This window comes from Aethalodelphis obliquidens, unplaced genomic scaffold (genome assembly GCF_003676395.1).
Source record: "Aethalodelphis obliquidens isolate GAN/ISIS:26980383/991018 unplaced genomic scaffold, ASM367639v1 scaffold6, whole genome shotgun sequence".
Lineage (NCBI taxonomy): Eukaryota > Metazoa > Chordata > Mammalia > Artiodactyla > Delphinidae > Aethalodelphis > Aethalodelphis obliquidens.
The window spans coordinates 25,738,299-25,761,700 of NW_020837950.1; the positions used below are offsets into that span (position 1 = coordinate 25,738,299).

Here is a 23,402-nt window from a genome sequence, read left to right on the forward strand (position 1 = left end):
AGTCAAAAGGTTAGGGAATGATCTGAATTATTTTTCCCTGCCCACCGACTCACTAATCCTAAAATAACTTCCATCCACTAAGAGAGTATTATTTAATGAGCAGGGCCGTCTGAAATTTCTAGTCCTGATATTTTCACTCACAGGGTATATCTGCTTATCTCAGGGTGTTTCTGTAAGTTTTAAGCAGATACACAAGAAAATCTGTACTTACTGCAGATTTTAAAGAATGATCTCTTTATGAAGTCCTGGGGGCTGAATCCCTGAAATGCCAGCATTTGGTGGAATATTCAGCACACAGTAGGTGCTGAGTGAAAGTCTGTTTAATTGCCACAGGCCATCTAAAATGAAAAGGAAGTAAAAGGCTTTGTTTTCAACGCCAAGAAACTCTAATCACGTGTTAGCGCTCCCAAGAGCAACTTGAGAATCGGTTATTTAAGCGATAATGAGCTTAGGTACTAGGACAAGGGTTTCAAATGTTCAAGACGAAAAAGAATTTCTATATTTAAAATCCCTAGATAGCTGAGCTATTTTTAGAACTAGTCTCTCTTTAATAGTGGCCTAATTTGGTGTTTCTGAAGTTTAGGGTTTCTTTTTATAAGTCTAGAATGTCAGTCAAAATATATCTACCTGAGATCAAGGCAAGGTGCCACATAGACGCGGCGGGATAGTGGCTCTCCATAAGTGGTCTATGAACCGTGTCATTAAAAATATTCGACCAGCTTCCCAAGTGATCCGTGGGCCACTGAAATGGGACACCTACTAGTAAAGGAGGATCTAGAAAAATAAAAATGAGTGAAACATTTTGCAAAAATAAGCCCGAGCAATATTCCACTGAGAGCTTCTCATCTGTCTGGAGAGACAAGATATAATTCACATTCAAAAAGATAAGTGTGAAAATATAGCAATATCTGGTAAGTGAGTGATCCTGGCAGTAAATTATTGGAAAAGTAAAAATTACCCCCATTCAGAGTATCATGAAAAGATCTATGAAGTTGTATTTGAGGATGTTGAATGTCATTTCTCCCAATTCAAGGGCTATCTCATTTGGAATATTTGACTGTTATTTACTCAGCAAAGAGAGATTATTCATCATTATTTCTTTGAGCATCTTAGCTTCCTGTGAGAAATATTTGAGATCTTGTCATTTCTTTGCTGGGAGTTGGTATCTTTACATTTGTTGTAGCAGTAATTGAAGGTAGCATGTGGTTGAAATCAGTGTGTATGAATGGGGCAGTGCAGAGGGTAAAGGAAACAAGCAGAGGGAGAGATGGACAAACAGAAAGATAGACAGGGTAAGAAAGAAAGCACGAAAAGGAAGGGGAGAAGGAGATGGAGGGGGAAATGGGAGGAATAGGAAGAGACGGAGGAGGGGAAGGAGGGGAAGGAGGGAAGGAGGAGAGAAAATTTGCCATATAGGAATTCCTTAGAGTGAGTAAAAGATATACTTGTCTATGAAAGAGGGAACACAAGGAGAGTGAACTTCAGTGACATAGATGATTCCTTCAGTAATGTCACCTCCCTATTATCTTCAAGCAAAGAATGGAGGGCAGGCGTACAGTAGGCTGCTGATAAAGGGAAGCTTTTCTGAGACTCAGATGTGTCACGAAGGGAGAGCAGTGTCTCCTTCTCTTTGTGTTTGCATTTCCCTGTCTTTCTGAACTTTTCTGGGATAGATGTCCAAAGTCAAACCTTTTTGCATTTTTGTACGTTTCCTTCCCTCCTTTAGGGAGAATTAGCTATGTATAATAAAAGTTGCCAAATATTGGTGCAAAATATTTCATTTTAAGGAAAATATTAATTTCTTCTATCTCTTTATTGTCAAGCAGGGGAGAGAGGCAGTGTCTTCCTGTTCATACCAAAACTTCATGTAGCGTTCTGTGCCCTAGTTGGTTATGTGTGTGTATGTATGTGTGTGTGTCAAGGTAGAATTTTCCTTGAAGCATGCAGTCGCCTTAAGTCCAACCCCAGGCTTCTTGTGGACTTAAGTTCTTTTTTGCTGAATAGCATCCTCCCGTCCTCCTAAATAAAAAGTGTATTGTAAACTAAAATGTTCCCTTGTAAGCATAAAGTCATTTGAACTCCAGCCTGCCCTTCTTCAAAGTTCCGTCGACTCTGGAGCTTTTCCACAATTCTTCTTCCTTGGCATAAAGGGCTGAGGAGGACTTAGGGGTGAAACTGAACAGAGATAACTAGCCTTCACACGCTCTCCCACAATGACTTGTGATGGAATTTTCTGCCCTCTGTAGAAAAGCACAAAAGGCAACAACTGACAGATTCCCCCTCTTCTTCCTTTCTTTTTTTTTTCATTTTTTCAATTAGTTAGTTGCCGAAGCTTGGATTCGTTTCAATCCTTCAACCTCCTAACCCGCCCTGATGTGGTGCTCCAGATAAAATGGTGTGCTGGTACCGCAATATTTAGTGTTACTGTTCACTTAAGTTTCTGTTGCAGAACCATATTTTTGACAGAATGTATTAGTTATGCTTACAAGAATGTACTATACCTACATTAGCCATGGTTTACAAAGTTAATGAACTGTGGAGACAGAGAATCATTGCCGTCATGTTGTAGAGTTGTCTGGTACCCTGCGTTAGCCGGCTGCATTTTACTGAACTTACTTTGATGTTGCCAATGTCATTCCCACCCTCCCCCCCAGTTGCTGTCATCCCGTCTTTTCTTTTCTTTTCTTTTCTTTTTTTTTTAAAGTTGCCTAATTCTTTGGCTCCGTGGGTAGATATCCTTGATTTTACAAAAATTCCTGACCTACATGCATCCTCCCCAGCATTCTTTGCACCAAAGGTCTTCTATGATTTCCCTGTGTCCCTACCGTGTTAATTTTCCACAACTAAGACTGTGAGAAGCCCCTGTAAATCTGAGCTTTTGTAATGCCTGGTGGTGACGTGGTCATGTTTCCTGGAAAGCAGGATCGGTTAGCATTGGCGTCTGAAATACAAAATATCATGGCTTTCACCACAGCCTCATATCGTAGATCCATCTTTTCTTGGTGACAGAGGCTTCGGGAGACAGAGTCACTTTTTCCGGTCTTATCGTGAATTTAGTTTCCTTCCTTTTCACTGAGTTTTAACCATTGTCTGAAATCTTGGAAAAGTTAGGAAAACATATCCTGGCATTTAACAACATATCTCTGTCTCTTTTCTTTCTCTCTCTCCCCTCCCCCTTTTTTTTTTTCTTTTATCATCTTAGGCCTAACTCCACCCACAACTCCTCCTCATAAAGGCAACCAAGATAACCCTTTTAGGGCTTCTCCAAAGCTGAAGCCCTCTTGCAAGACTGTGGTACCTCCGCCATCAAAGAAGGCCCGGTACAGTGAGTCTTCCGGTATCCAAGACAATAACTCCACCAGGAAAGGGCCCGAGCAGTCTGAGTTGTACGCACAGCTCAGTAAGACCTCCGTGCTCACCAGTGGACACGAGGAAAGGAAGGCCAAGCGGCCCAGTCTGCGGCTGTTTGGTGACCATGACTATTGTCAGTCAATTAATTCCAAAACGGAAATACTCATTAATATATCACAGGAGCTCCACGACTCCAGACAACTAGAATATAAAGATGCCTCCTCCAACTGGCAGGGGCAGATGCGCTCTTCCACAGATTCAGACCAGTGCTACCTGAGAGAGGCCTCGGGGGTGAGCAGGCAGGTCTCTCCCGGCAGCACCAGAAAACAGCTCCAAGACCAGGAAATCCGAGCTGAGCTGAACAAGCACTTCGGTCATCCCAGTCAAGCTGTTTTTGACGACGAAGCAGACAAGACCAGTGAACTGAGGGACAGTGATTTCAGTAATGAACAATTCTCCAAACTACCTATGTTTATAAATTCAGGACTAGCCATGGATGGCCTGTTTGATGACAGCGAGGATGAAAGTGATAAACTGAAGTCCCCTTGGGATGGCACGCAGTCCTATTCATTGTTCCATGTGTCGCCTTCTTGTTCTTCTTTTAACTCTCCATGTAGAGATTCCGTGTCACCACCCAAATCCTTATTTTCTCAAAGACCCCAAAGGATGCGCTCTCGTTCACGGTCCTTTTCTCGACATAGGTCGTGTTCTCGATCACCATATTCCAGGTCAAGATCAAGGTCCCCAGGCAGTAGATCCTCTTCAAGGTAAACCTTGTCAAAACCCACCCAAAGCCTAAGGCGTCCCCAGGAAGTGAAAAAAAAACAAAGGCAAAAAAATGCATTCAAAACCCACAGGCAGCCCAGCCCCTCACCATCCATTCCCAGTGCCACAGGAACTAAGGAGATTGTCGTTACCCATACATTCCTCCCCATCTTCTCTTAAGTCTGTCATTCTTGAACACAGTGCCTTGAGCCAGTCAGATCTGAGAGAGCAATTTGTAAGAAACTTGCTCATCTACCTTTTTTCCATTACCTGGAGAGCTGCCTTGTGCCAGGATAGGTGAGATCCATGCAAGATAAAGCTGACAGTGTACCAGGCCGGCGTTCGGCATTCACATCAATAAGAGACGCTGCAAGAGAACACGTCACTCCAGACCTCTAAGCTGACTAGATGATCACAAACTGTCACTGGGAAATCTCACAAGTAGCTGGGAACTGAAAGCCGGTTTATGTAATGCGGAATTCCAGGGGCTGTTCAGTCATGCCGATAAACTGGGGTTCACTGGCAGTTGCAAATGCCCTTCTGTTTTTCCTCCTCTCTCCCAGATCTTGCTACTACTATGAGTCAGGCCACTGCAGACACCGCGCGCACCGAAATTCTCCCCTGTGCGCGAGATCACGTTCAAGATCGCCCTACGGCCGGCGGCCCAGGTAATGATACACGTCCTTTTCCCTCCGCGCCTCTCATCTCCTCCCGTAGATGACAAGATGTTTTCTAAAACCCCGCCCCCTCCCCAATTTCCGATTAATTTTGCTCATGCGATTGGAGGTGGTTGCCTTAATGATGAAGTTATGTTTCTCAGGTATGACAGCTACGAAGAGTATCAGCACGAGAGGCTGAAGAGGGAAGAATACCGCAGAGAGTATGAGAAACGGGAGTCTGAAAGGGCCAAACAGAGAGAGAGGCAAAGGCAGAAGGCAATTGTAAGCAGCTTGGAGCTTACTTTCATTTTACAGGAGGGTGTCTTTTCTTTTTTTCTCCTGTCTTTTCTTTTCGTGGGGGTGGGCATAGATTAGAAAATAAGGGAAAGACTCTTGTTAGAATATGCAATACTCAGCCTTTTGGCTTTAAAGCATCAGTGAGTCCTCAGTCCCTCTTAACACAGACTATTGGAAAGCAAAATGTTAGGTCAGTGTATTTCTCCTCCATACTACCTGTTTCTCATTCATCTTGAAGCTCATTACTGTTTTTGACCTTTGTTTCTAAAAATGGAGGAAGGAGAGATTTGTCCAGTCAGATACTGGTCCCATCAAGCCAGAGGATGAGTTCTTTGTATTGTTCTCTGCTGCTTTTTTTTCTCTGAGTGGAAAATGAAGAGATATCACTATTTGGTTTCAGTTTTCGTCTTTTTGGCAGACGTGAGGGTTGGATTGAGTTAGATTTAAAGGCAGTGGTGGAGAAAGATTTGCTAAGAAAGTCATCATTTCTTCCTTGTGCCAGGTCAACAGCTAACACATCCATATTTCTTATGAACTGCTTTTCAATAACCTATTATGGATTTCAGCACCACGTACTGCAGGGTGTTACATTCGCTTGACATATACACAGTACTGACCCTTTGGGCTTAGGATCTAGGTTATGTGCATCTAGTTCGTTCTCCGTTGGTCAGACCTTAGAAGGCAAAAAGGAGGTCCTCCAATTGTCAGCATCCAGTACTTGTTCAAGGCAGATATTCCTAATTGATTAAGGAAATCTTTCCCACTGAGCCCCAATAGAGCCTTGAGGGCTTTCCCAACATGGTGCTTTAGGGAGCCATGGCATATCCATTGGAAATGGCACTGTTTTCATTCATTGCAGCTGCTGTCTGTTAGCTGCTAAACGTCATTTCAATGAAGATCAACCTTTGACACATCTTGCATACAAGCTAACCAGGGCTTAGGGAAATGGTATTTAGCTGGAAATGTTAGATGGATATGGTACCTTTAAAACAACCCACAACCATCAACAAAATCTTGAAAAACCTACCTAGAAGAGCTGACTAATAGAGTCCAAATCGAGCGTTGGCCAACAGTTATCAACTGGAGGAAAAAGGTTAACTGAGAGGTTTGTTAAGTCAGGCACTCAAGGAAAAAGAAGGGAGAAGTAATTGAATACGTAGGCTAAAGATCTAGGGCTTTGCTGCCATTTAACTTCGAATCTACCTAAGACCAAATTAAAGGCCTTGTGAAAATTATAACACTTTCCCTCATTTTTCTCAACTTTCAAATGAGCTGTGATATTAACATCTGCCAGAGTATCATTAGTTAACACTTAAGAAGACTAATGAAAATTAAAAATTCAATTTTCTAATTTAGATGTTTTTAATTAATAGCCTGTTCAATAATTATAATAATTCACATTTATAGAGTGCCATATAGTTTACAAAGCCTTGTAGCGTGGCACGGTACAGTTAATATATACCAAAGAGAGTCATGTTGAGTAAGCATGAAGGTAAATAGTTATTTCAATGTTTTCGTATCCATATTTGATAAAACTCTTCATGTTTCTTCCCAAAAGAATGACACTAAAGAGAGAAATTGTTTTATCATATATTTGCTCATTTGTGCAAAATATAACACAGCTGTAACCAAAGCTATATAGATAGATGTAGATAAATGACATGTGCTTATTCTATTCTTCCAAAGATAATTTAGTGCCAGATACTTACTAGGGTGAAGAAAGGGAGGGAGGGGTCATTTTTGCTAGTTTGGTTCTTTACAAATAGATCAAAGAGTGTGATGGTCTATATTCCATAGATGCCTGAGCCAAAAGCACTCTTGAGGCCACTAGCCTCAGTCTGGAAGCAGATACCACCCTACCACCCTGCCTTTCCTTGTGTCACAAATATTGACCAGTTCCTTGGTTAATTCTTTGACTAAGACAGTCTGTATCAGTTCCCTTTGAAAGACAGCAATTATAGTGCAAATGTCAACTTGGCTTATATTAAGTCATCATAATTAACTAGACGTTTGTGAGAATTCTGGCTTTGAGATTTTTATTGTTTTTAAAAAGCAGATTAAAAAAGAAAACTAGGACATAGAGATTGTTTACTAACACAGTGACCCATAGGTACTAAGAGCTTAGTATAAAGATTTGGGACTTAACTATTAAACCAATTCCCACTTGGACTATTAGATGCTATTTTTGCTTAAAATAAGTGAAAACACATGAGTGTATGAGAGACATTTGTTAGGTGCCTGGGTTCTAAAATTAGGTAAGACCTAGTCCCCACATCCAGGGAGTTCAAGTCTACTGGCTGGTAAAGATACATGAAGAGGCAATAGGGTGTGTTAATTGCTATCGCAGAGGATGCGCCTAAGGTACTGCAGTGGCAAATGGGTCGGCAACCAGCCCTGGGAATGAGGGAGGGCATCCCTGGAGAGGGTGAGATTGATTTGAAACCTAAAGGGAGGAAAGGGCAAAGGTTTTTTTCACCTGTGTTGTCCAGTGTGGGAGCCATTAGCCATGAGGCTAATTCAGCTAGTCCCAAATTTAGATGCACTATGAGTGTGATTGAATTTTGAAGACAGTACAAAAAAAAAAAGAGTGTAAAATACTTCATTAATATTTTTTACATCAATGACAAGTTGAAACAATAATATTTTGGCTATGCTGAGCCAAGTAAAATATATTATTAAAATTAAATTTGTTCTTTTACTTTTTAAAATGTGCCTCAGAAAATTTAAAAGTTACATATGGTGCATTATATTTTTATTGGAAATTACTATTCTAGGCAGAGACTTTAGCTTATACTAAGTCTCTGGAAAAGAACAAGCTATATTGGGAAACTGCTAGTCATTTAATTAGAACACCAGGGTACAGGAGAGGCAAGAAATAAGTCTGGAGGGCTCCATGGTCGCCAGATCCTTGAAGGGTCCTTTAAGTCATAATAAAGATTTTGAAGAATATCTTGAAGGCGTAGTGGAACTATTTAATGAGATTACCCGCAGGAAGTTTTTCTGATTGATTTCCTTCCTCAAAATGGTCTGCTTTCTTGTGCCATAATGCATTTGCAAAATATATTTTTACGGACTTGGAGATACAAGCAATGATTTTTGACTCATTTGACTAGATTAGCTTGAAAAGTCATTCATGAAACAGCTAAAGGAACTAGGACAGTTTGCCGAAGTTGATCGGGTAGGTGATTTCCATTCAGATTTCTGAGACACCCTGAAAGTAATGAATAAATAGCAAATTATATCTGGAATATCTTGGGTGCGGTGCTGGATTATTCATTAATTCAGATCAATTTTATAATCAGGGGAGCAGCAAAACAGAGGCTCCAAAAGGAAATGAAAAAAATGTTACAATCATGTAATAGATATTTTACAAAATTAACCTTTGCTACCTTGTCTTGTGGTCTATAATATTGACTTATTTTTGAGTTCCATAAGAAGGAGATGGTGGTTTAGGTCATCTATAAACTTTTTAATATGTATGTGTCCAAAAGTCTTTATTCAGACCGACTTCAGTGTACCAAATCAGACAGCTAAGAAAAGACTAATAATTAGTAATTACACAGAATCATATGTTGTGGTTGAATATTGCCATTGTTTAAGTTGCTGTTTTCCTCCAATTTCCATCTAAATGCTCTCAAAACCCAATTTATCCTCTGCTTTTCTCAGTCTCATAGGCTTGAAATAATTCAGGATATTGGAACTCTGGAAGCCAGAGTATAGTACTTAATGTCTAATTATATTAGCTCTTAAGTAAACTAACCTGGATGTATTCACATCCATCCAACCTAAGACACTAAGGAGGAGTATTCCTGGACCGTACTTGGATGGAAGTAACTTTGGTAAACTGAAAGCTATAGTTTTGTTTCTCCCCTGAAAGTGTCTCCTAGTCGGGGTCACTTACTGAATGCCTACTGAATCAGATGAGTGTTATCAATGTTAAGAACAAGAGAAAAAACAACAAAAAAGGAAACTTGTTTTGGCATTATGTCAGAGTTTTGGCCTTTGTTTCTATCCATTCACACCTCTTCATGGTCATTCACCCCTCTCACTTTCTCTTTTAGATAGAGGACCTAGCTATACCATTCACTGTAGAAGTGGCATGAATTTTATCCACTCATCTCATCTATAGTGTTTGTAATATCCTTGGAATTTTTGAGGAAGTTAGGTTGTAACTAATCTGGAGGTGAACATAAATCTTTCACTGTCAAAGTTGACATGCAGTTTCCTTAGCATAGGAAGAGGGATGTTTAAATTATCCTGACTTGGAAATGTAGAATAAAAGTTCTGAGAACTAAAATCCAAATGATATCAGGCTGTTCCTTATTGTTCCCTAACACTGCAGAGCATTTTAGTGAGATAACCCACAGAAAAGCATCAAGCACAGCACTTGGCATCTACTAGAATTTAGTAAATGTTAATCTCACTACTAATTTCCTTTTCTTCTTAGTCAAACCCCTATTACCAGGAGCTACTTATTTTTTGATGAGAAACAACCATTGTATATTTCCCCCAGCTAACTGGGAGGCTCTACCCACTTTCTGATAAAGATTTTGATAATGCAAAGTCAGTTTAATTCAGTCGGATTTTTTTTCTCTGTTCATCCCCTGTGTTTTGATATAATGAGGATTTACCATACCTGTTAATGCAACATAAATCTTCACTTCTATTATCCACCCCATCAGCAAACTAGCTTTTGTGAAAATTGAAGCTAAAATATACTTGATAAATGTTCCTTCCTCCTCGATAGGGAAAACTGGTCTGAAAATCATTTTTCAAGGAGCTTTTTCCAAAGGTTTAGAGTTCCTCCAAGCCTTTAAGAAGTTGGAAATGTTATTAAGCATTTTGATTTCTTTTCCTTTCATCTCATGTTTAGAAATTAATGTCTTGAAAAATTGGCTGCAAATGTTAAGGTTTTTTAAAGATATGGAATCTATTCATCTGTCTAATAAAACTGCAACATGTTAAAAATAATCAGTTCTTCACTAGACATTTTGGTCAATCTTGGAAAGATTTTTGTCTTTGCTTTTTAGACCTTCAGATGCCTTTTAATTTCATTTTTATCACTAGGAAAACCAAACACTAATCATTTTCTCAAATGAGAATTTCAACATGTATTCAATCTCTGATCTTTGTAAGATAGCAAGATGTGGTCGCATTCTTATGTTGCATAAAAGAAGATTGACAGTCAAATAGGTAATTTAAGTGATTGCGGAACAGCCCTTTGGATTTCTGTCTTTCCTATCTAGGTTGTGTCTTCTTTTTAGTGCAGAATGTATCAGTATCCAATATAAAAGGTCCTCTGGTTTATCCTTTTTTGGGATTATTGTTGCATAGAGTTTCGTATAAAGAAGCAATTCAGAGACTATCCCAATATGTCTGCATATGGATGTGCATATGGTCGATTTTCACTTTTACTGTGAATTTCCTTGAAGATGAACATAGGCTGTGTATATTCCCTTAATGGTAGATGAGCAATTTCTTTGTGATGGTTCAATTTCTTTCTCTCTCTTCTGCATTTCTGCCTCCTTTTCCTCTGTACAGTAGTAACCTTCCTAAAGACATTCATTAAAAAAAATAAATAAATAACACTCATGCAAGCAGGCGCCAGGAAGTTTAGATAACAGTCCCATCAAATTCTGCTGTTTGGCTGGAGCTGGCTGCATAAATAGAATGGAATGTGATGTGATGATTCCCTTGCTCAAGTGTACAGCACTGCTCCGGGATGAGCCTCACTCTCCATTTATATTTATTGACCTCCAGGATGTGCTGGGGGCTCTGGAACAACACAATTACAGCCTTCGGTTGAGACATACAATCTACATGGAAGCGAATCAGGCAGCCCGCTCTGCTTGCTGTACTTCGTCTGGTCAGTTATGTAGGCTCAGTGGTTGCTGTCAAAGAATTGTGTTTTACCAGCTGTTTCAGTGGAGTGAGACAAGTGAGAGCACTTACCCTTAAACCATAAAAGCAAATCATGGAAACCTTTGTTAGTACACTCAGCTGAGCTACTTGGGTAAGGTTTTTCCTATGATAAAGCACCAAACCTGGTTTTCATTCTCCACTGTCTTAGAGAGTCTCAGAGTAAGGACCACACTTAGTCACCTTTGATGTAATGAAGGGTATGGAACTAGGTGTCAAAAGTGATTAATTGATTGATTTTTCAACAAATATTCATTAAGAAGACTCTTATGTTTGGGTACCCTTAAAATATAGTAGTCGATAAGACTGGTATGGTCGGTGCTTTCATGAAGCTTTCATTGTTGGGGGAGATGGACATTAAACACCGAATAAACTATTAATTATTTAATTACAATTGGGCACAGAACTACAAAGGAGAAGTAGAGTGTTCTATCAGAGCAACTTGTAATAGAAAGCCGAACCTCACCTCAAGTCTCAGAGAGGAAAATGATTGTTGATGTTAACTTCACTGATACAAGAAAGACCCACTGGGAAGAGGCTGAACTACAGAGTTTGGTTTGGGTAATGTTGGTCTAGTTTGAGGTACCTATGGGACATCCAACCTGAGATGTCAAATAGATAGTTGTTTATTTGAACCTGAAGCTCAGAGGAACTTTCCTGATGAAAACGGAAATATGAGTGTTGCATATGGTAAAAGAAGAAACATGGATGATCAAATCACCTAGGAGGATACGTATTATAGGGTCTGTGAATTGTTCAGTTACGTTTCTCAAACATTTATTGAGAGTCCACTCTTTACCAAGTTCTTTGCTAAATACTGGGCACATGAAATGGACATATGTTTAGTAAATAACATAGGACATCTCTTTGCTTTAAGCCTAAATGACTTTTTACATCATCCAAGATGTAAAAAGATATTCTCAGCACATCCAGAGAAAACTCTTAGGCAGGCTAAATCTGTACCTTTGCCCTGTGTTTCCTAGTCTCTGCCTCCGTCTAACTTAAATCTCTCCAACCTTAAATTCATTTCATTCTTGTTTGCCATTGATAGACATACAAGCTAACTGGTAAGCACTTCGTTATACTAACTTCTTGCACCTTTTCTCAGCTTGAGAAACATCATCATCTTTGGCCTTGTCTTCTTGGAATAAGAGATATACGATTACTTCTTACACTAAGAATGCATTCTTGTTCTGTAAAAGTGATCCATCTTCAGGCTATAAAATATTCTTCCCATATTTTGTAGGTTATAAATTGCTGTTGACTTTCAGATTATGATGATATTGACTCCACTTGTGAAAATTAGGCCACACCCTTCTCGTCTGTTCCTAAAATAAGATTCATTGGCAAAGTGAAATTTATAGCCTCTTTTATAGCTCTTATTCTTTGGAGACCCATGGCTTAAAATGGCCAGTATTTTAAGACTGTATTTTTTAAATTATTGTCTTTGGACCACCTGTATCAGAATCACTGGGGTGTGCTTGTTAAAAATAAAGATCATTGAAGCTTACTTTCCAAATTTTTTTAATACAGCTGGAATAAACCCAATCATTTGCATTTTTAATAAGCACCCCAGGTAATTTGTATTTATACTAGAGTTTAAGAATCAATATTTTGAGGGGTGTCAAAATTTGTATGTCAAACTATCATGCTGTACATCTTAAAATTATATAGTAACGGATGTCAATGATTTGTCAATAGAACTAAAAAATGTGTATATTTTATTATTGCAATTCTGAGTTAAGGAGAAATTAAAGAGTTTTGCAAGCCAGGTCAGTTTCCTACCAATTTTGAAGATTAATAATCGAGTCACAAGTGTTAAAATATTTAATAGATATTATTCAGCTATTCAGTGATAAAAAAGATTGCATTACACACATTTCTTCTATAATACATTAAATTTCATGTGACAAAGAAACAGAGATGGATAGAAAAAGTAGAAGAGAGTGAGAGGCAGAAGAGAGTGATACTGAAGAAATGGAAAGTAAAACTTGGTTCAAGTGTAGTCTTTTGTTCAGGTTTAGTGTGTGTTTTGCTTTAATTGGCATGCTCTGGGGGGGTTCTTATTATGCATGATTGCACATTTATAAATGTTTCTAGCATTCAACTTCTTTCCTATCTTCAGAACTAGCAAGTGTCTTCTCACTTTCCCCCCCTAGGAAGAACGCCGTGTGATTTATGTTGGTAAAATCAGACCTGACACAACACGGACAGAACTGAGGGACCGTTTTGGAGTTTTTGGTGAAATTGAGGAGTGCACAGTAAATCTGCGGGATGATGGGTGAGAATCTTCAAGATTATTTCTTGTTCAGAAGCTGACATATGTAAAAAATTATGGCCATAAGATTACTAGAATGGGAATGCTTTGACAGATGACATGTTGAGTTCAGAACCTTATTTATTTTCTTTCATCCCTATTTATTAATCTTTCTAGTTGAGATTTCCTATCCCAGAAATAAGTATTTAGCTGCTTGACAGGACAATCACACTGATAAATGGATGCAGTGGTTCAGACGTTGGCACCAGCGAAGTCTCCAAAGTAGAAAGGGTTACAGTCATATATGCTAATCCTTCCTCACTAGCTTTGAACTTCTCTTCTTTGTCCATTGCAGAGACAGCTATGGTTTCATTACCTACCGTTATACCTGTGATGCTTTTGCTGCTCTTGAAAATGGATATACTTTGCGCAGGTCGAATGAAACTGACTTCGAGCTGTACTTTTGTGGACGCAAGCAGTTTTTCAAGTCTAACTATGCAGACCTAGGTATGGATTTTACTGTACATAGAATGAGGAATCCATAATGTAGAGCTCAAAATGGAAGCATATGTAAACTGTAGGCACATTGGGTTGGACCATCGCTTTATTTTACTAGAGGGAATATTTGAATACAGATTTTATCTTATTTTTTATTTTTTAACACACGAGACAGTTTCAGAAGCAAGGGGCTTAAGTTTTGGCAACAAAGAGAAGAAGGAAATTGTTTCTACTGTCTGCCCATATGCTGAAATTCTGCACTATTTGTATGTGTGTGTGTGTGTGTGTGTGTGTGTGTGTGGTATGTTTTGAGTGTGCAAGTGTTGTATTCGTTTGTAATCTGTTACTGCTTTCCGTGCCTACCCTGAATCCTTTTGTACAAGCTATGGCATTGGCATCATTGCTTTGCAGAACAGAATATGCAAAAGTCTTACTCTTTTTTCCTTATTATCTCACAAACTCTTAGAAATGTCCACATTTTCTACAAATTACACCCAGAGAGAAGAGAAAGTAAAATTTCATGTGCTAAATCACACTGTACTTTCTTTAAAACAAAAGAAGAAAAAAAAACCCTGTTTTTTTTTAGTGCTTCCGTATGCTAGGCACTGTGCCAAGGCTTTGTAAGCGTTTTCTCATTTAATTACCAGAACAATCCTAGGAAGTGGATATTATCATCCCCATTTTACAGGTAAGGAAGCTGAAAAATAGATAAGTATTCCTTTTTGCCTGTTATAAAAGTTGTACAGACTCAAGGGGTGACATTTGGAAAATATAAAAAGGTATTAAGAAAAATAGCCTATCACCTAGAGATAACCACTGTTACCTAGTATGGGATTTGCTGTTCAGTATTTTGTGTCAGACCGTCAAATTTCTTGTAGTTGAGGTCATATTATACATATATATACACTTTTAAGTTCTACTTTTCTCGATTAATATTATATAAGTTCATTTTCCACTGTGATTCAAAGGATGAAAAATAATTTACCAGTACACTTTAATGGTTGTATAGTATTCTGTCTGGCAAATAGTGCCATTATACTTAATCGTTCCCTTATAGCTAAACACATTTTCAGTTTTTGATATTATAAATAATGCCACGATGGACATCTTGATTTCCTTTCCAATTTTAATTTTGTTCCTTTCCATGTTATTCCTTAACTAATGTGTGTGTTGTAAGCCTTTAAATTCCTTCATGAAATAATGAAGGAAGGAAAATGGCAAATGTCTTGTGCATATGACATAATTATTGAAATCAATTTATAATAATCATCATGAAATTAACATATCAGTCTGCTCCTAAGCATTATTATATGTCTATCTGCACTTGCTTTGGCTTTGGTATAAAGAAAAAAATGAATACCAAATACAGGGCTTTTTTCTTCCTTCAGCTGAACTGATGTCTTCCTAGAGTAATTGATACAGGTGGGGTGCATTGTTCAGGAGGAATATGCTATAATTCACTTCACAAGCTAAATAGATAGTATGAAGCAGGGGAGAGACAGTTGACTGTTAGAGAGATAGACGCCTAGGGATGAAAATATAAAAGGTGGCAAGTCATTTGTTCAAATGTTGGCTGATAAAAACAGTCCAGACAGATTGAAGTCTTGAGTTGATTTGACTTATTTTCTTCGGTGATGAAGGCCAGGGTGTTTTCTAGTCTCTCAAAACATCTAGAGTTTAGAATAAGCTACCTAGAGGGGCCTTTAGATCGTGATTCATCACTGGTAAAGGGAGCATGGGATAGTATTTCCAAATTGCACTGGAGCCTCCCTGAAATATTTCTAAGAAGAATGCTTCTCCTCTAGTTATCTCTCTGCCTTGCCAGCAGCAATAGAAACTTCGCCATTGCTAAGCTAGCTCTGATTTCCTGAAAGGTGTGTTTGATGTGTATTGTAATAGCATGGATTTTTCCGTTTCCCTCCAGCCTTACAAATGCAGGAAGTGGAGTCGATCTGAGTGTAGGCCTGGTGTAGTTGAAAGCGCCTTGGCTTTGGAATTTCGCAGGCCTGGTTTTGAAACCTGAGTTAGCTTTTTGACCTTGAGCAATTAAACTCCCTCTGCTTCTGGTTCTTCATTTGTAAAATACATTATAATGTTGTTGTGAAGATTAAATTTGTGTCTGTGAAGCCCTTAGCATAGTGTCAGTGTCTGGCACAAAATAGATTCTCAATGAATAGTAGCTATAATTATAATAAAAATGATTGTTATGAGAAGTTATAAATTTGAAGTTATTTTAAAATGAAAGAATCAACACCAGGGGCCAGCTTTGGAACCAAACAACATCATGTATGTCTTGTCTTTATTCCCTGAATAGTTGAAGTTAAGTGCCTCGGGCCATGAATGCTGAATAAGGTGCATATAAGCATATCCTGGACTCTTAGAGGGGTTGGGAGCTTACGTATATGTCAAGAGTAATGTGAAAATGATGTGATACTGATTAATTTTACCAAAAGTGAGGCAACCTATCATTTTAGATAGATTACCAATTTTTAAAATTTTTATTTGCTCTCCTAAATTAAGTTAGCTCATGTATCCCATTTCTCTGCTATTTTTAAATTATAGTTAATTTACAGTGTTGTGTTAGTTTCAAGCGTACAGCAAAGTGATTCAGTTATACATGTATATATATATTCTTTTTCAGATTCTTTTCCACTATAGATTATTATAAGATATTGAGTAGAGTTCCCTGTGCTATCCAGTAGGTCCTTGTTGTTTATCTATTTTATATATAGTCGTGTGTGCCTGTTCATCCCAGTCACCTAATTTATCTCCCCCACCCCCCTCACCCCTCATCCCCTTTGGTAACCATAAGTTTGTTTTCTATGTCTGTGAGTCTATTTCTGTTTTGTAAGTAAGTTCATTTGTATAATTTTTTTTAGATTCAACATTTAAGTGATATATGATATTTGTCTTTCTCTGTCTGACTTCTTCACTTGGTATGATAAATTCTAAGTCCACCCATGTTGCTGCAAATGGCATTATTTCATTCTTTTTTAGGGCTGAGTAATATTCCATTGTATATATGTACCACATCTTCTTTGTCCATTCCTCTGTCAGTGGACGTTTAGGTTGCTTCCATGTCTTGGTTATTGTAACACTGGGGTACATGTATCCTTTCAGATTATGGTTTTCTCCAGATATATGCCCAGGAGTGGGATTGATGGATCATATGGTAATTCTATTTTTAGTTTTTTAAGGACTCTCCATACTGTTCTCCATAGTGGTTGTACCAATTTACATTCCCACCAACAGTGTAGGGGGGTTCCTTTTTCCTCCACACCCTCTTCAGCATCTGTTATTTGTAGACTTTTAAATGATGGCCATTCTGACTGGTGTGAAGTGACACCTCATCATAGTTTTGATTTGCATCTCCCCAGTAATTAGCGATATTGAGCAGCTTTTCAGGTCCCTGTTGGCCATCTGTATGTCTTCTTTGGAGAAATGTCTATTTAGGCCTCCATTTTTCTGCTGTTGAGGCCACTTAATGGTTGCTTACAATACTATTAGTGCAAAACACGATGATTCTGGTTACTATTTATGAGCCAGATTTATAAATGAGACTCAGAATTTAAAGGGATGATCAGCTTATCATGATGAAGCCAATATTTAAGTCTGGTTTCTATGAATCTGTAATCTGTGTGTCTTTCTGTTTACTGTTCTATAAACAAATAGATCTTTCCATTTGAAAGAGCTTGATGAAAAATCTCAAAGAGGAAAGACAGAAATTAAATTAGGACTATAGGGTCAAAACAGAAGGATGGGTCATGATTAAGAATATGATCATTTTGATCAGGAATTAGTTTTGGCTTAGAATTTGTAAATAATAAAAAGTAAACAAATAACATTGGTCACAAACTCTTTATTAACTCAAAGAAATGTAGTATATTATCAACATCTTGAATACATATGTAACTTTACATATACCCTTGCCATTCATTGGTAAATCAATCCCAGATCTAAACACAAATATTTTCAATCACGTTTTTAATAATATGTGGGTGTTCAAGACTAATACATTCATTAGACAAATACTGAGTGCCTATTTTGTGCCAACAGTTTTCTAGGTGCTCGGAATACAGTTGTGATGTGATTTGTTTCTATTAATACAGTATTATTAATTATAAAATTTTATTTTTTTAATTTGTTAGCGTGGCTTTCAGGTTATTCCTATAAAAATTTCATTATCTCTTACTTGTGTTGCAATATCCTTCCTTTAGTGGAGGGAAAGGGGTGGAGTGGATGTTATTGCCACAGGAGTTGCATACAAACACATTGTCTCTTCAAGAAATGAGAAAGATTTTGTGGGTGCCGACTGACATAGTATGCCCATGAAAGTTGGTATATACGTAAGCACCAAGCCACTGTATTTCAGTGTAGAAACTCTTGAAATCCACTGTATCAAAGTGCTTTTAGTATTTACTGATGAAAACCCAGAAAATTCTGGGTTTCATGTAGAATAATCCCAAATTAAGACATTTTAAATATTCTCAAAATCTCCTCCAAGGAAAGATACACATATATATTCTCGACGGTTCTATGCTGACTTTATGTCACACAGACTGCCATCACTGGACAGCTCTTCCGTCTTCATCTACAGTGCAAGTGGAATTCTGATTTCAGGCTAATCTCTGACAATGAGCAGAACTTTTTTGTGTGTCTACAGAAGAGATTTTGATTTGAACAACAGCTGCTCATGAGGCTTTGGTTATACAGGCAAATTATTCATTAGGCTATGAAGAGAAGAGTGTAAGCCAGTGTAATTTAAGATTGACCATATAAAATTTTAGTGAGGAAAGATGGGCCATTTTTGTCCTGTTTTTATATCTGAGGCTGACTATAATTGTTCATCTTACCTGGAAAAAGAAATGCAGTAAAGACAAGGGATGGTGAGAATGAGAAAAAAAAAAAAAGTGAAGGAATTTCCTTGTCTTTAAAGTAGATTGAAGCTGGTGGGGAAGGGGAATCAGCCTGGTTCTGGAGAGCTTAAGGGATTTGCAACCTTTTCAGAAGAACACCTTGTGAGGTCAGTGATTAGCCCCCATATTATCTAATATTACCTTTTTCTGTCACCGAGCATTTCTATTTTGTAATTTAATCTGGGTAAAACACAAATATTTATATTTTAGTAAGATCGTTAACGTTTCCCAGAAAGGTTTAGTCTTCTCTTCTAGTAAGTGCTTTCCAAGGAATGAATGTGTTTGCCAGAGGCTTTCTATTGTATTTCCAAGATACCTTTTCTCAAGCTGAGAGACCAGCAGAAATAGTTGACTTTTCCATAGATGTCAAAGGAGAAAAATCAGAAATATTTGACAGAATTTTACCTTACGTCCAACGTGGCTGACATACATCCATTTTGTTCAGGGCTACTTAAAGTGGCATGTGGAGCTTTGCACAAAAGCTTACTTGGACTAGTTTAAAGATCTAAGAAAGACCATGGCTTTATTTATACGGGTATATTTTTCCTCTCCTATTAGTGAGTAAAGAGGCTGCATTTGCCCTCTCTGGACATGAAGCATTTTCCTAAACCTTCTAATCTGGGGAGAGTTTGTGCCACTGTTGCTGGGGTCCCTCAAGGTACTGGAGATCGTATGTCCCTCCCTCCTGAAAGGGGAGCAGCAGGGTGATGAGTGGGTGAAGTTCTGACAATTATCTCTCTCCCACTCAACTGGCTTTCATGCTCAATGAAATCAATCCCACTGAATAGGAAAATTAGTTCCAGCTTCTACTTTTACCTCTCCAACTAAGTGGTTGAGGAACCTTGGGTAAGTCATTTAACATGCCAGGAAGGGAGAGGGGGCTTATTTTTAAAGCATATTGATTGACTAAGTTACTATTGAAAAGAAATATTAAAGTCTGTTCTGATTTCCTCCAGGAGTGTTTAAATCTAAAATGAGTCAATAGATGACTGTTTTGAATGCTCATCACTCCTTACCCTCTGCAAGTATATACATGTGCTATAAATAAATAAATATACACTTAATTAACTAAAATATTGGTGTGTATATATACCAGTACCATATACTGTAAAAATACCTTCTGCAAATATATATACACATATTAATATTCATACATATAAATACCTTCTGAAAAAATATATGTAAATATATGCATATATATATGTGTACACCAACATCAATATCATATACTAATAAAAGCTGGGCATATTTTTTAAAGTATATCGATTGGATAAGTTGCTCTTGAATCAGGTAATCTTAGAATAGATGATTGAGTTAATGACCATCAGCAGAGGGTACATCTAAATCTGGCTTGGGTTTCTTTCAGATTCAAACTCAGATGACTTTGACCCTGCTTCCACCAAGAGCAAGTATGACTCTCTGGATTTCGATAGTTTACTGAAAGAAGCCCAGAGAAGCTTGCGCAGGTAACATGTTCCCTGGCTGAGGATGACAGAGGGACGGTGAATACCTCACGGGACAGCGCGTCCTTCCCTAACAGACTGTTGCAAGTCATACTTAGGAATTTCTCCTACTTTACACTCTCTATACAAAAACAAAACAAAACAACAACAATACAACAAGAACAACAACAATGGTTTACATGAACACAGCTGCTGAAGAGGCAAGAGACAGAATGGAAACCCAGTAAGCACATGTTTATTTATGGGTGTCAGCTTTGCTTTCCCTGAGTCTCTTGGTGATGGAGTGTGTGTGTGTGTGTGTGCGCGCGCGCGTGTGCTTGCCTGGTTTGGGGGAAGTGTGTATGTACAGGTGGGGACTGGGGGCACCTGACCAGTGCGTGCAAGGGCAAACCACTTCAAATGGCAGCAGTTCCATGAAGACACACTTAAAACCTAGAACTTCAAAATGTTCATATTCTATTCAAAAGGAAAAAAAAAAAAAATGTACATCCAAAAGGAAAGAAAACCAACCAACCACAAGCCACCCTAAAATGACAGCCACTGATGTCTGGGCATCAGCCTCCGTACTCTGTTTTTTTTAAGAAAGTGCAAAATCAACTTGAAGCAAGCTTTCTCTCATAACGTGATGATTATATGACAATCCCGAAGAAACTGCAGGTTCCGTAGAACTCATATCCTTTCTCTCTCTCTCCCTTTTTTTCTTTCTTTTTCTCCTTTTTCCTTTTGCCATGGAATCTGGGTGGGAGAGGATACTTCGGGCACCGAGCTCAACTTTCCTAACATTTTGAAGTCTCTGTAGTTCGTCCTTTCTCATGACACCCATGTAAATGTCCAAAATGTTGATCTTCCACAGCGAATTTCAAAAGCCTTGTCAATGGTCAAGCTTGCAGCTTGTTCAGTGGTTCTTCCTGAGGAGCGAGCACGGTGTTACATTACTAATGGGAGTTGGGTAGAACTCTCTGGGATGTGTTCAGATAGTATCATTGCTACATTCTCTGATGTAGTTAAGTATTTACAGATGTTAAATGGAGTATTTTTATTTTGTGTACATATGATACAATGATGTTCTTTTTTTGTTACAGCTATGCACTGTAAATGCAGCCTTCTTTTCAAAACTGCTAAATTTTTCTTAATCGAGAATATTCAAATGTAATTATGAGGTGAAACAATTATTGTACACTAACATATTTAGAAGCTGAACTTACCGCTTATATATATTTGATTGTAAAACAAAACAAACAAAAAAGGACAGTGTGTGTGTCCGTTGAGTGCAGCACAACAAAATCGATGCTTTACGCACAACCATCCCTTCTTAGGTGAGCTTCGATCCAAGCATCTTGTCAAGAAATCTCCTAGCCCCCTAAAGGTATTAACCACTTCTGCGATATTTTTCCACATTTTCTTGTTGCTTGTTTTTCTTTGAAGTTTTATACACTGGATTTGTTAGGGGAATGAAATTTTCTCATCTAAAATTTTTCTAGAAGATATCATGATTTTATGTAAAGTCTCTCAATGGGTAACCATTAAGAAATGTTTTTATTTTCTCTATCAACAGTAGTTTTGAAACTAGAGGTCAAAAATCTTTTTAAAATGCTGTTTTGTTTTAATTTTTGTGATTTTAATTTGATACAAAATGCTGAGGTAATAATTACAGTATGATTTTTACAATAATTAATGTGTGTCTGAAGACTATCTTTGAAGCCAGTATCTCTTTCCCTTGGCAGAGTATGATGATGGTATTTATCTGTATTTTTTACGGTTATGCATCCTGTATAAATACTGATATTTCATTCCTTTGTTTACTAAAGAGACATATTTATCAGTTGCAGATAGCCTATTTATTATAAATTATGAGATGATGAAAATAATAAAGCCAGTGGAAATTTTCTACCTAGGATGCATGGCAATTGTCAGGTTGGAGTTTAAGTGTTTCATTTGGGAAATTCCGCTTTTGCAGAAGCAGTGTTTCTACTTGCACTAGCATGGCCTCTGACGTGACCATGAAGTTGTTCTTGATGACATTGCTTCTGCTAAATTCAATAAAAACTTCAGAAAAACCTCCATTTTTGAGCATCAGGATTTCCTCTGAGTGTGGAGCCCTGGAATGGAAGTCAGTAAAGTTTGGCGTGTACATTCAAGTTTTTAAATTGAGATCCGATTACAGTTTGGCCGACATGACTTTTCTGGAAGACATGATATACCTACTACGTAATCGTTCTTTTCCTTTCTCTCGCCCAACACGATCTTATAAAATGGATTTCACCCCCAGGCCAATGCAGCTAATTTTGAAAGCTGCATTCATTTATCACCAGCATATTGTGTTCTGAGTGAATCCACTGTCTGTCCTGTCGGATGCTTGCTTGAGTTTTTGGCTTCTTATTTCTAAGTAGATAGAAAGCAATAAAAACACTATGAAATAAAAGAACTTGTTCACAGGTCCTGCGTTACGACCGTAACACATCTTTAATCCGCCTAATTCTTGTTGTTCCGTAGGTTAAATGCAGGTATTTTAACTCTGTGTGGACGCCAAACTAAAGTTTACAGTCTTTCTTTCTGAATTTTGAGTATCTTCTGTTGTAGAATAAGAATAAAAAAAGACTATTAAGAGCAATAAATTATTTTTAAGAAATCAATATTTAGTAAATCATATTATGTGTTCAAGGACCAGATGCTTTCTCTATTTTGCCTTTAAATTTTTTGTGATCCAATTTTCAATACATTCTCCTTTTTGCCCTGGATTGTTGACATGAGTAAAAATCTTGGTTTCTTTTCTTACTTATGAAAAGACAACACTACAGATTTCATGTTGAGGATTCATTTATCCCCCCTTCTGGCCTGACAAATATTGTTACCATGAAGATAGTTTTCTTCCATGGACTTCAAATTGCATCTAAAATTAGTGCAAAGAGAGACTCACTAGACCATCCAAATAGAGCTTTTGTATCTTATGCAGACACTGTGGGTAGCCCATCAAAATGTAAACTGTGTTCCTTTTATTTTTAAAATTTTTTTTGGAGAGAATATTTCCAATGAACACATGCACCCCATCATCACTGGAGGCAAATTTCAGCATAGATCTGTAGGATTTTTAGATGACCCCGGGCCATTGCCTTCATGCTGTGGTAAGTACCACATCTACAATTTTGGTAACTGAACTGGTGCTTTAGAAATGTGGGTTGTTTTTTGTTTTTCAAGAGATGTAGCAGAATAATTCTTCCAGTGCAACAAAATCAATTTTTGCTAAACGACTCTGAGAGCAACGGTTGGGCTGTCAACA

At 37.9% G+C, this 23,402-nt stretch overlaps 1 protein-coding gene across 1 annotated transcript in view; it reads left to right on the forward strand.

Moving 5' to 3' along the window:
- Nucleotides 1–20,593, forward strand: part of PPARGC1A (PPARG coactivator 1 alpha) — a 47,273-nt gene extending 26,680 nt beyond the window's left edge. The window contains exons 7-12 of the mRNA XM_027104035.1: nt 3,203–4,118; nt 4,680–4,784; nt 4,937–5,057; nt 13,151–13,272; nt 13,604–13,755; nt 20,029–20,593. Coding sequence (XP_026959836.1) covers nt 3,203–4,118; nt 4,680–4,784; nt 4,937–5,057; nt 13,151–13,272; nt 13,604–13,755; nt 20,029–20,132 — 1,520 coding nt within the window. The 3' untranslated portion in view covers nt 20,133–20,593. The remainder of the gene's footprint in view (nt 1–3,202; nt 4,119–4,679; nt 4,785–4,936; nt 5,058–13,150; nt 13,273–13,603; nt 13,756–20,028) is intronic.
- Nucleotides 20,594–23,402: the final 2,809 nt, after the last annotated feature.